General features: G+C 39.3%; 1 protein-coding gene across 5 annotated transcripts in view; it reads right to left on the reverse strand.

Moving 5' to 3' along the window:
- LOC133505657 (nucleosome-remodeling factor subunit BPTF-like) overlaps nucleotides 1–13,421 on the reverse strand; it is a 108,707-nt gene that overhangs the window by 12,779 nt on the left and 82,507 nt on the right. For 3 of the 5 annotated variants that reach the window (XM_061828918.1, XM_061828921.1, XM_061828917.1), the window contains 3 exons: nucleotides 8,484–8,568; nucleotides 2,696–2,882; nucleotides 83–213 (listed from right to left, as the gene is read on the reverse strand). In XM_061828918.1, coding sequence (XP_061684902.1) covers nucleotides 177–213; nucleotides 2,696–2,882; nucleotides 8,484–8,568 — 309 coding nt within the window. In that variant the 3' untranslated portion in view covers nucleotides 83–176. Of the gene's footprint in view, nucleotides 1–82; nucleotides 214–513; nucleotides 871–2,695; nucleotides 2,883–8,483; nucleotides 8,569–13,421 lie in introns of those variants that run through there. The other 2 variants (XM_061828920.1, XM_061828919.1) reach the window with 2 other exon arrangements.

The raw sequence follows: 13,421 nt of genomic DNA on the forward strand, positions 1-13,421 counted from the left end.
GATCCACTTCCTTTCTCTCTGCAGTGGTGGCGCTGGAGGGTTTATCCAACTGAGGGGATGATTTTCATCTCGAAGTAACCTCTGCTCACAACTTGGGAGCGTGGAAGCTTTAATCAATCTAAAGGTCATCCGTATCCTACTTTTATCTTTTTGTCTTTTTTTTTTTAAAGAGAGCGCTAAGAGACTGCTGATTGTAGTTTGTTGTTATGAGACCTACAGAGACGGCAAAGAGAGGAAAAACAGTTGGATGTTTCCTTTTTTTATTAAAAGCTTTACAATATGACAAAAATATTTACTAGCGAAAATACAAAAACATGTATTGGATGCCAGTGTGTCAGCCATTTCGATGCAGACTGAGCAGCCATGTTGGTGAAAACAGTGTGGGAAGTGGGACCAGTGGTGTGTGATTACAGCTGCACTCACCTTTGGAGGAAAACAATTTAATTCTTGAAGCTATTTTTACTGGGTAATTACTTCATGGAATAACAAGGGGCTAAACAAACTTACATCATCTTGAGTTGACATCTCTAAAACAATTGCTGGCTAACAAATGAGGTAAAATACACAGCGACAGCGTTTTGGGGCCAATGGTGTAATAAAAAATACAACATTAGCTTTGAAATTGCAAACCGACAACTTTTAAGTCAGTGTCATCTGCTTTGTCAGGGTACATTGAAAACAATTCCTTTTGAATACTTTGTGTTACCAACATGGCTGCCATTCCTTAAATGTGAGATTGGATTCTATGACTGTTTTATGTTTTTATTGCTGTTTTACACCAGTAAAAAGATCAGCAACCTCTGTTCATTGTGAATTTTGTTAGTCTGTTTTCTAACGTGACCCTGGCACCCAGGAGTTTGACATCACAATCTGCAAGAGAGTGATAGAAAGAGAGAGAGAGAGAGAGAGAGAGAGAGCAACAGAGAGAGCGAGAAAGAATGCAGGGAGTAAATACATGCGGCTGAAGCACATTACTGTTTCAGGAAGTGGTTCCCAACCTTAAACTCAGGTCGGGCATCCATTTTACATGAGAAAACCCTCACAGAACACCATTAAACAAAAAAGTCACACAAGGTATGTTCATTTATTGGCCATGAAAAATTTGACCCTGTCTAGTTATTCTGAATGGCTCACATTTTAATTGCACCGCGTACCATCTAGTCATAGAGCACTTAGTTGTTCTGTCTTTCAATAAAAATCATTGGCACAACTTAATTCAGAAACACATTATTCATCGGAAATAAATACAACATGTCTATTAATAGCCAAAAGACCCACCTGCTACAGCGAGACCAAATAGGATTTATTTTATTGTTGCTCACCACTTGGTATTGATATTTCAATATATTAAAGCAGACTTGTGAAACATTGTAAACATATTTTAACATATAAATGGTGAGCAAAATTTATAGAACCTACTAAATAAATAATGTATTGTCTTTGCGTTACAGCTAGACATGCACCTTTAAGAGGAAGGGCCTATTGGGGTAGCATGTGATGTTAGCAAATATGTGCGAATGTCTAGGTCTGAGCTGTGGCTGACACTAGCTCCTGTGTACTCATTGTGTTTACATGTTTTATTGTTCTCCTGACTTCCGTTAATGGCTGAAATGTGCAACGCAGCCATGTATCCCCTTTCTCAGAGGAAGTAAGGACCATATATAGGAAAAACTCTAATTTAAAAAATTGCTGTCAAGGGCATATTTCTGCAATATAGCGGGGATTTCAATGAGAGATGCGTTCCACAACAACAAAAATAATAATGCACTACACATATACTGCTTTTCATGGTACTCAACTCTGCAATATAGCGAGAGAACACAAATCCTTTTCAAAAGATTGAGCCATTCATTTGTTTTCTGTACCGCTTATCCTTATTAGTGTTGGGGCGAGCTGGAGCCTATCCCAGCTGCCTTTGGATGAGAGGTGGGATACACCCTGAACTGGTCGCCAGCCAACGGAACTGTTAGTGAGCTATAATTTTACACAAACTGCTATAAGGTTTCGAAACCAAGGAGAAGTTCACCACTCCGCAGCATACAAAAATCACTCTGTCACACCCTTGTGATAACCGCATTGCAAAGCGCAGTGTGAAAAAGCATGCTTAGTGGAGTTGAACCAGTCAGAACAGAATAATTCAATTGTAATTCATCTAAAACCCCAATTAAATCAAACATTCATGTGTCTCGATAACTCTCGTGATTCCCATCTGCCCAGCGACCCTTTCAGATAGGCCAATTTGTGCTCTGCGATTGGCTGGTGACAAATTCCGGGTGTACTCCTTCTCTCACCTGAAGTCAGCTAAGACATGCTACAGCACACCTGAGAACCTCCTGAGGATAAGCAGTAAGGAAAATGGATGGTTGGATGCAAAATTGGCTAGAGACTCTATATCCATTTGTATGTCATTGGAACTCTGATAATACACGTTTTATTTTTCAAGCCCATGTAATTTTGTTTGCCTTTTATTTTTCCCAACTTTTATTGGCCCAAAGCACATATTTTACATGAGGAAAAAATGTCATGGCAAGTAGACTATATAAGTCACACTGAAGTAATGATTTTGACAGTTGAGAGGCTGAAATTCCAAGCATTTGGACAATCTTAAGTGTGACATTCACTTTAAAACAATGACTTGACAGGCAATACAGCTAAGATGATCACTGTCACTGTGGAGTGTCTCCTTCTTTCTTACCTGCTGGCTTTGAAGCCTTTGAGCTTCTGAACAAAGAAGCTCTCCAAAACCTCGGCACACTGGTAGAAGGGCGAGTCACTGGGATTGTAGTAGCGGCAGTTGTCGAACACTTTGGTCATGTCCGCCACAAACTCCGTTAGCCTGAGGTACTTGCGCTTGTGTAACCTCTCCTCCATGGTGGAAAGATCTGACGAAATAGCATTGAACAGACACAAATTCAGGGTATTTGTGATGTAATCTTTGGATGTGGGAAAGCGTAAACACTGGAGAGAGAGCTAATTAGAATCATACATACAGTGCCACAAAAAGTGTTGGCCCCCTTCTCAAAGTCTTATTTTTGCATAGTTTCCACAGTTAAATGTTTAAGATCATCAAACAAAAGTAAATATTTGACAAACAACTGAAGTGAAATTAGAAAGCTGTTTTTATATAGTGATTTCATTCATTATTATTAGGATAGAGGGAGTTCTTGGGTTAAGACGATCTCGACCTAAGACATTTCGACTTTACAACACTCGTCCCCGTCCGCTATTTTGTCTGGCTAATGCTTGTCCGTGTTTGTGCGCCAGGAGTATCTTCACATTTTTTGCCCTACTTTTTAGACATTATCGCCCCAAAGAAGAAAGTTGTCTGTGTCGGTCTTCTGTAGCTAAAAGAAAATCCATTACTATGGAAACGAAGCTCAAAATCATAAAACAATTGGAGAAAGGAGAGACACTAAGGCTTCAGTCGGTCGACCTTGGTGACAATTATTAAAGACAAAGCCTGTATTTTAGTGCATGTGAAGGGTTCCGTCCCAATGTCGGATATAATGATCACAAAACAAGGTTCTTTGATACTTGTCGAGATGGAAAGGGTTGAGGACCAGGTTCCCCTTCTTCTTCTCCATCCACCTCTCAGCAGTAATGCTAAGTACATCATCTTGTTTATTTCATTGTATTTGTTTTTTTGTAGAAACTATTTGGATTAAATTCTGAATTTAATGGTGGTATCCGACTTACGTCAAAATTGGTTAAGTCGCTACTGTAGGAATGGATCTCAGTTGTAGACCGAGGATTCCGGTGCATGGGCTCTGGCCGGGTACAGCCCAAAAGACTCAACGGGGGCCTAACTCTTCCCATGGGCTCACCACTTGTAGGAGGGGCAATAAGGGTCAGGTGCAGTGTTAGCTGGGTGGTGGCAGAATATGGGAACCCTGGCAATCTGATTCTCGGTGACAGAAATTTCTCTTATGAATGTCACATTCATGAACATTCCAGAAGTACCCACGGTGAGAGGCACCGAACAAGTGTGGGTCTTCTTATTGGCCCTCGGCTCAGCACCTGTACATTGAGGTTCACCTCGGTGGACGGGAGAGTAGCCTCCCTCTGCCTTCGGTGGGGGGTTTTGCCCTTGCCCTGACTGTTGGTTGTGCCTATGCAACAAACTGCAATTCAGAATACCCACCATTTTTGGAGTGGGTGCTGGAGAGTTCTGATGGGGAACTTCTATGCTCACATGGGTAATGAAAGTGAGACCTGGAAGGGTGTGATTGGGAGGAACACCCACCACCCCAATAACAACCCGAGCGATGTTTTGTTCTTGTACTTCAGTGCTCACCATGGATTGTCCATAGACACCATGTTCAAGGATAAGGGTATACACTAGCACTTTGTGCTCATCACGGATTGTCCATAAGGAACACCATGTTTAGTCATAAGGTTGTCCACATGTGTACTTGGCACCAGGACACCCTCTGTTGCAGTTCGATGATTTACTTTGTCGTGTCATGGCACTTGTGTCCACATGTCTTGTACACTCAGCTGAAGAGAGGGGAGGAGCTGTCAAATCGATCAACACCTGGTGGTGAGTTGGCTCTGATGGTGAGGGATGACGCCGGTCTGACCTGGGAGGCCCAAATGAAATTGTGAGGGTCTGCTGGGAACATTTGCCAGAATCCCCTGTTCGAAGGAATTTCAACTCTCACCTCCGACAGAACTTCACCCACATCTTGGGGGGAGTTGAAGGACCCTTTCATTGCCAAGGCGGCTGAGTGGCGCCTCTTTGGCTGTTAGCTCAAGCAAAATAGTGAATCTGCATCCCCTCTATGCGGGAAGAGGTTCACTGTGGTACAATGGGAGTTTTTGAACTTCCTACGTGATTACTTTTGCGTGAGACCGTAGTACTACACCCTGTGAAGGAAGAACAGGACAAGATAGGACAAGGACAGGCGAAGAAGTATGCAAGACAAAGATCATGAATCCGGCTATACAAATGGAATGTGGTGGGACTGACTAAGTCAATTATAGAAGTCAAAAGAACGTGAATATAACAGGTTATACATAAGCTCTTCATGTATACATGAGTTATTTGTTGCAATAAGTGAGTAGTCCCACATCCAATGAAAGAATCCCAGGGGTGTGTGCCTACAGACGCATGCAAGTGAATTCACACTATTGTGCATGCAAAAACACCGTCCTGTAATGCAATGTCCGGTAATTGCTGACTGCAAAACTCCCTTGTTAAATCATGCATTATTTGTGGGTTATCACAGTTTTTGGTTAATTTTCATTAATCACACCTAATACCTGCAGACCTGTTCAATAGAGAAATCACAAACTAGGGATGTCAAACATACAGCCTGCGATCCGGTATCGGCCTTTCACGTGGTCTAATCCGGTCAGTGGTCAGTGTTCTACCCATCACTCAAGTTTGAATTCCTTTATATGTGTAGACTCTAATTTTGAATTTCATGATTTTATTTTGACAAGTACCATAGAATTGGAAGTGCTATTCGTCGTGTGATGTGACATGCACGAAGCTGAGAGAGAAACAAAAAAGACTGCCGCAGCTGGCAAACATACACTGAATACCGAGTCAGGGAGTGAGACTGGGTGTGAAGCAATGCCAATATACAGTATGTATCATATTTATAATTTTTTTGGTAAATTTATGTGCAAATGTGCAGTTAAAAATTATTTTGTCCAGTGAATTGAGACATGGGTTTATTAAAGCTCAGATAAATATAGTTAGGTTAACACCACACAAACAAATTGTGCAAGTGACTCGATGTGGGGGCAAAGCCCTGACAGGGAAAAGCTGGAAGTCACTTCTTTAGTGAGATGTTAGCTACAAGAGCAATACACTGTAGATTGTTTTCAGCTTTTTATGGGAAGCTACAGAGTGACTATTAGCAACAAATTTAAGTTTTGATTATTTACTTACTGTGAATATTTATGTCCTTAATAGACTTAAAGCAAAGCAAATTGATTTATATAGTGCATTTCATACACTAGGTAACACAATGTGCTTTACATGATTCGAAGCATTTGAATACATAGAAATAAAACAGTTAAAAAGTTCAAGCTTCAGTTTGTATGGTGTGATGAGTTACTTGAACCTTTCAAGATTCCCATATGGAATTGGAAATTGATGTCAATTTAAAAACATTTTCTAAATAGGTTGTTTTATAAAAGGTACATACCGTTTATAGATCTACTGTGATTGCTAAGTTGCAACTGTAAATGTAAACTGATATTAGATATTGTTGAAATTGCATACATGTTTTTTACATTAGAGATTGGTCATTTGATTTCAAATGAGAATGGCAACAAGAGTGTAATCAATTAATGTGAATGTTTCCCCTAATCTAGTTCTAATTATGTGCACCTAAAAAAAAATGGTAAAAAAGTTCACGCGTAATTATTTATTAGGCCACAGATAGACTGGTCTGGCCCACTTGAGATCAAATTGGGTTGGATCTGGCCCCTGAACTAAAATGAGTTTGACACCCCTGAGAATCTATTATAACAAAATCAAGTCAGACATAAGAAAGAGAAAAAGCTACAACAAAATTACATGATCCCCCAAAAAGTCTGAACAGTTGATAAAGTAATTAAAATCTATCAACTTGAACCACAACAACCTGGACAACTTGTGATTGATTGAATCATAAATGCTGCAGGGGTGTTCAACCAGTAGTTTGTGACCTCAAGCTGAAGCGCACTTGGGTTCTGCAGCAGGATAAACATCTAAAACACACCAGCAAGTCAACTTCTGAATGGCTTAAAAAAAAAAAAAAAAAAATAAGTGAAGGTTGAGGAGTGTCCTAGTCAAAGCCCAGTCTTGAATCCGATTGAAATGCAAAGGGATAACCTTTCGAAGGCTGTTCGTGCGTGAAAACCCCATTTTTTGTTCAAACTTTTCTACACGTAAGAGTGGGCCAAAATATCTCCACAGAGATGTGAAAGACTCATTGTCAATTATAGAAAACACTTGATTTCTGTCTTTGCTGCTGCAGAAAGCTTAACCAGCTATTAAGTGCAGGGGACATTCCTTTTCCCACAGGGCCAGGTAACTTTGAATAGTCCCCCCCCCCTTAATATATGAAGTCATTTAAAAATACCATTTTAAGTTCACTTGTGTTATGTTTGAGTGTTATTTACATTTGTTTGATGATTTTAAACAAAGTTGTGAAACTGCAAAATGATCGGGATTTGAGAAGGAGCCAATACTTTTCACAGCACTGTACGGTAACATGTATGGATGAAACTGCTGCAGGGCTGTTTAGGCACATCGGACATCATAACCTTCACAACCCCCTACCCACCCATCCAAGAATCCAGGGCTGTGCAACTTACACCGCATATCAAAGACCTCCTTCTTCTCCACCATCAGATTTCACGAAGAAACCTCCTAAACTGCAGCATCACTTGCCAAATGCTCTTTTTTTCCGAGAAAAGCAACAGGGTCTTTTTCTTGTGGTGGCTGGACTTACAGGAGGCTAAGTGTGTGTGGGAGGGTAGTAATTTTTCCACCGGGAGTCAGGCAGAACCAGGCCAGGTCATTAACAGTTTGTTTGTGTAAATGTTCAAAAAGACCCTGTTGACACAAGTCCACATTTGCATGGCTGGTTTCATCTGAGATGGAGGGCTTCCTCTCTGTAGGCTACCGGCCAGTGAGAGCTTTGCATGTTTGAGCTGGTCATTTCCAAAACACTATAAAGATACTAGTGAATGAAAACAAGTCAAGACAGCCACATCTGGCTGATTAATTCTACCTTGAGTAGAGACCCTTTTGTTTATTTTTGCTTTTTCGGCACACTTATTGAAAGCAGCCACTAGTCTAATCATCATAATACTGTAAGTCTGTTCACGTGATCACTAAGAAAGGGCTAAAACGAAATTCACACTGTATAGTTGTTTGTTGAGAACTGTACATGTATGCGAACAGCTAATGTGACAAGCATTATTTTGACATTTGCATATAAAAAATAAAAGATTGATCAAATAATCAAAATTTCTAAATTGAGCAAATTTTATCCATCTGGAAAAATTGATTCCATGATTAACTTACTTTTGTAAGACAAGAATGTTACTTCAAACATTGCCCGTTGAGAGAGACAAACAAATTGACATTAAGCAATATGTAGAAATGAGACTTGGGGACTAACATTCTTTAACAAATAAAATCTAATCTACTGAGTTTTGTAGTCTCGTACAAAGAGAACAAACCTCTGCAGTAGCCATGCAAAAATAATTGGACACCACTGTAAAAATTATATTAACACATTATACAAATCAGGGTCTCTTGGCGGAAAAAAGTCCAGAACTCAGGAAAGCAGATGATTTTAATTAATATTTCATGTTTACTTAGGCACCATACAAGCAATATTGCATCCTAAATAGAGAAAGTTGGTTTGATAAAATATGCCATCTTTAATATACTGTGTGGAGTGAAATTGAAATCTCGCGAATGAAGAAAAATTATGGACTGATATATGAGTAAATGATGATGAGGAACCACTCACCCATTGGTTCCTTGATAACTTTATAGTAGTCAGGGGCGTCGCCCGTGTCCACTGGCTCGAGGAATGGCCAGGCCATTTTGTGTGCCTGCAGAGAAGGAAGGATCGCAGAGGTGAGGAGAAAGCCATTTGAAAAATCTAAAATCTGTCTCTGAAAGTGAGATCAGGAACATATAAGTCAACAATGACATTCTCTGAAATGAGATGAGGGGAGGGGAGGGGAGGAGAGAAAATGCTAGAAGTGGGAAAAAAAAAACCAGCTGGCCATCATCCAGCTCGTGGATCCAAAGTGTCCAAGCCATAAGATAAGTCACACACAGAAAAGCCTTTTGTTTGGTTGCAATTACACTCAGGACAGAATCGAGTGTGTCATTAATGATGACGCAACCTCTACTTGAGTGATGTTACTCAGAGAATAAACTACCTCAGTATATGTACGTTGCGACGTTAAGTAGTTTTTACTTAAAGTGCCCCTGACACCTAAAACATAAAATTTAGTATGTTGTTAACCATAAAAAAAAAAAATCAGCCGGAATGGACTCATCCGTTTGTTCACAGCACGTCAGAATGTTGCCATATATTGATTTTTTCATCCCCCGCCATGATAATTCTTTTGACTGTTTTGAGTTGATGAAGAACCAGAAAGTGACGTTTTTTGCAGTAGCGGGGTCGAGTGTTTATACCAAATGTACCGGCGAGAAATGGACTGTTTTTCCTGCATGTTAGCCAAAATGCTGGCTCGTTGTATTGGATTTTGCTTCAACACTTGGGAGGAGGGATTCACTCTTCACACGTTTCCAAAAAACCCGATTCGTCATGAAAAATGGATTGCACAGGTGTAAAGGACAAAAGCTCTGTGTGTTCTAAATGACAGGTAGGTGTGTATTGAGAGAGCTATTAAAAAAAAAAAAAAAGTTTGGGGAGACTAATTTGTCTCACAGTTTATATCACATGTTACGTGATAATTAAGAATAATTCCCTTTGGTCAAATGAGCAAAATATAACAAAGCACTTGTATTGCATTTAAGACAATTTAATCACACACAATACAAGACAAAACAATAACAAAATAGAAGTACAAAGACCGTTTAGTAGCATGTAACACGAGCTAACTAGACAAACAATGTGTAGTCACCAAACTCGAACAAATGTTATTTCCAGCAAATGTTCCAGTAAGGCAGTGTGGTGTCCATTTACTTGTCTGAATGCAGCAGTATTAATAAAAAGCTCCGTCCGGATCCAATGACACAATCCTTCTCTCAGAACGTAACAAAACATCTGTGTCATAATAACTTAATAAAGTAAGCAAGTCAAGGGTGCTAAATGTGTCAGATAGAAGTGATCCACATATCTTCTGATATGGCTCGAGATGATAGGGTAATTTGGCCCCGGTCACTTCAATCGCATGTTCTCTTCTTCAAAAAGAGCTTCAGTCTCAGAAAGGGCATCAGAAAAATCAGAAAATCTCTTGTTCATCTGCCATAGCAGGTGGCACAGTGTGTTCTCTATGGCAACTGTCCCAGTGTGACATATGCAAATGACGTTGCAGGCAATATGGCCGCCACTGGGATGTCGAGTGAAACTTTCGCAACTTTGCGCTTTAATAAAACGCTCTCAGTTCACTTTTTTAGATTCGTATTATCATCAAAGTGATTAATATTGTGTGTAGTTTTGATAGCAAAACTTATTTTAAAATGTATATTTTGGTGTCAGTTGCACTTGAAAGCAGAGAAGAAACTTTTAGTGTCTCAAAATGGACCTTTAAATCTCCCTTCAGTTAGTCAAACAGTTTGCAGCTCCAGAGCTGCAAGTGGTCATGCATACATCTGCTTTGGCCCAATGTGGCTTTAGAAAAAAAAATACAGCATGTAACTAAACTGTATATTTTTTTGCTTTTTAAAAATGTAATTCTAAACTTGAAAATTAGGGTGATCGACCTAACTCAATTTTATTTGTAGGACATTGAAAAAAAAACTGCAGCTGTAACAAAATATTGCACATAAGATGGAACTTTTTGTTTTTTCCAAACAAATTTTTGGCTGCTCAAAATTTGCCTCATAATTGGTGATGCATTACACTCACAAATATTAGGCCAGGTATAGATAGAAAGATAATTAGCCCGTTTTCTTCTTTTCCATTCGGCTTGTCTCATTAGGGGTTCCCACAGCATCTTTTTCTATGTAAGCCTTCTGCATCTTCCAGTCTAACACCAACAGCCTTCATGTCTTCTCTCACAGCATCCATCAACCTTATTTTTAGTCTTCCTCTAGTTCTTTTGCTTGGTAGCTCCATCCTCCTCACCCTCCTACCAATATACTCTCACTCCTGTGGACGTGTCCAAATCAAAGTCTGGTCTCTTAACTTTGTCACCATAATATCTAACTCAAACGAGCTAATTTCTAATCCTATCCATCCTGCTCACTCTGAGAGAGAACCTGAACATCTTCGTTTCCGCCACTTCCAACTGGGCTTCCAGTTGTCTCTTCAGTGCCACCGTCTCTAATCCGTACATCATGGCTGGCCTCACTACTGTTCTATAAACTTTGCCCTACATCCTAGCATTGACTCTTCTGTCATATAACACACCTGACATGTTCCGCCAGCTGTTCCAACCTGCTGGCACCGGTTTCTTCCCTTCATTACCGCCATTGCTCTAGAATAATCAGGGGTGGCCAACCAGTCGGAGATGAAGAGCCACATTTTTTACTGTTACGGCAAAGAGCCACATCATGCAGATCAAAAAGCCATATCCTAACACATGGATATGAATCCTTCCTCACACAAGATAGTGTAATTTTTCATGTATAATGTTCTCTTAAGTATAAAGCGCACCCCCAAAGTTGACCTAAAAGAAAAACAAACGAAAAAAAAAAAAAAAATCAATCCTTCTACCAATGTACAATGCACACCACCAATTTGCTGCTTTCCATATGCTCAAAATACTAGAAATTATCTGTATTTCTATTTTATTTTTGTACTTGTATTGTTTTTCCCCCAAAAATTGCACCACATTGATTAATAATCATCTTTGTGCATGTTGATGTAGCAGTAATATTTATCTCAGGACAGGCCAAAGGACACGCTTGTCCTCGTCCCTGTAATTGTCAGAATAGAATTCATCAGCCAACTAAAATAAATGCACAATGATGGTATAACACTATATTAATAAAATTGATAGCATGTATTACAGTCTTAAATAATTCAAAACTGTCTAACTTATAAACATATCTTGCACTAAATATTTGTACATAAAACTTTTGTGGAAGGTTTATCCACTACATTACAAATCCTGGGCCAAGGCTTCAAAAGAAGCATCTGATTAATCTCCAATCTGAAAAAAATCCATAGCAGCTACCGTTGGTGCATGGGTATGGAACTCATTGATGACTTGGTCCATTTCCGGTGCCTACTGCATTGCATCATGAACAGTGATCCAATCTTGCTTCACAGCATGTCATCCTCCATGCTATCCATGGCGTTTGTGACGAAACATTTTTTTTTTTTAATCCAAGAGTCTTGGTTCCCTTTATTCCTCATCATTGTCAGCGCAAAGCTACAATCTGTAGCAGTTCTTCTTCCAGTTATGTGCGTGTATTTTTTAATCTCTTTATTTTCCCTTCATACATTTAAGTTATTATGATGCGGGTCTTTTGTAATGCAGAATTCTTGAATGTTCCGAGGAGTGCCTATATTAGGACGAGAAGGACCGGCAATGGAGCTTACCACCGCTACTTTTGAGAAGTACACAAGTACATGCCACACTGCATTCTGCCTTTTGTCCTTGGACATTTCTGGAACATTTGTTGACTTGGAATATTCACTGGAAAGAACATTTGCCTGGTTGTTCAACTTTGGTGATTATTTGTCGCTCGGTCTAACTTCTATTTTGTGTTATTTTTTTTATCGTTTTTGTGTTGTATTGTAGTCTGTGTGTGATTAAAATGTCAAGCAATACAATGATTTGTCATATTTTGCTGGTTTGAGCAAGGGGATTTTAGTCTAAATTCACACGTAACTAAAGTGGTACAATCTGGTCCAAGCAGTTGGTGCTAAGGTGGAGGCTATTGTATGTTTCACAGTTCAATAGTGACAGAGAGAGCTCATGAGATTCCTGGGCATGGCAGGAAATTTTGCTGAAATTTCTCTGACATTGTTTCCACTTACTAACCTTTTGGGGAAAAGGGTTACATTTCTCTGGGAACTGCGCAACTTTCCCACATCCCAAAACTCTTGCATTTGCTTTTTGATGGATTGTTTTCTCCTTTGTCTTTTTCCAAAGTCCCACATTCGATTCAGTCACTTTGAACTGCTACACTACTTCAAGGTTTCCCACTTTTTCAGCAGGAGTGATGACACTTTTCTTTTAAAAGCGGCTGGATAACAAGCCCTTGTAGTTGACATTTTTTGTCTTAATTTAACTTAAAACCAACTCACGGGCAGCCGTTTCTGATGTTTGGTGCAGTAGCAACAAATATGCTACGCTAACGATCAGAAAATGGCAAACTACCGTGAGGAATCTCAGTTTGGCGGCACACATTACTATAATACATGTAAATGTGTAACATAAGACATTGAATATCATATTGAAATGTAAATGTATACCTTTTTTAACCACCCTATCTACCTGTATACAACCATACAATGTGATTTTCTTTTTAGTTTAATCTATACCTATGTATAATGTGCTTTATTGACTTTTTGAAAATGTTGGACATAATACACTAGAAATTACGGTACCTTTGCTCAGCCAGATTTATTGTAAATGTCATCCATCAAACATTTAAAAAAAATGATTCCTACAGAGTACCAAGACCACAGCCCAGTAATTTTAAAAAATAAAGATTGTGTGCTCTTTCTCACCCAGACAAACTACTAGACCGATCAAGTCTTGTCTTGTATAGCAGAATCCTCATCTAATGCAATACTAAAATTCTCACATGA

The sequence above is a fragment of the Syngnathoides biaculeatus genome, chromosome 9 (assembly GCF_019802595.1).
Source record: "Syngnathoides biaculeatus isolate LvHL_M chromosome 9, ASM1980259v1, whole genome shotgun sequence".
In the NCBI taxonomy this organism is placed as follows: Eukaryota; Metazoa; Chordata; class Actinopteri; order Syngnathiformes; family Syngnathidae; genus Syngnathoides; species Syngnathoides biaculeatus.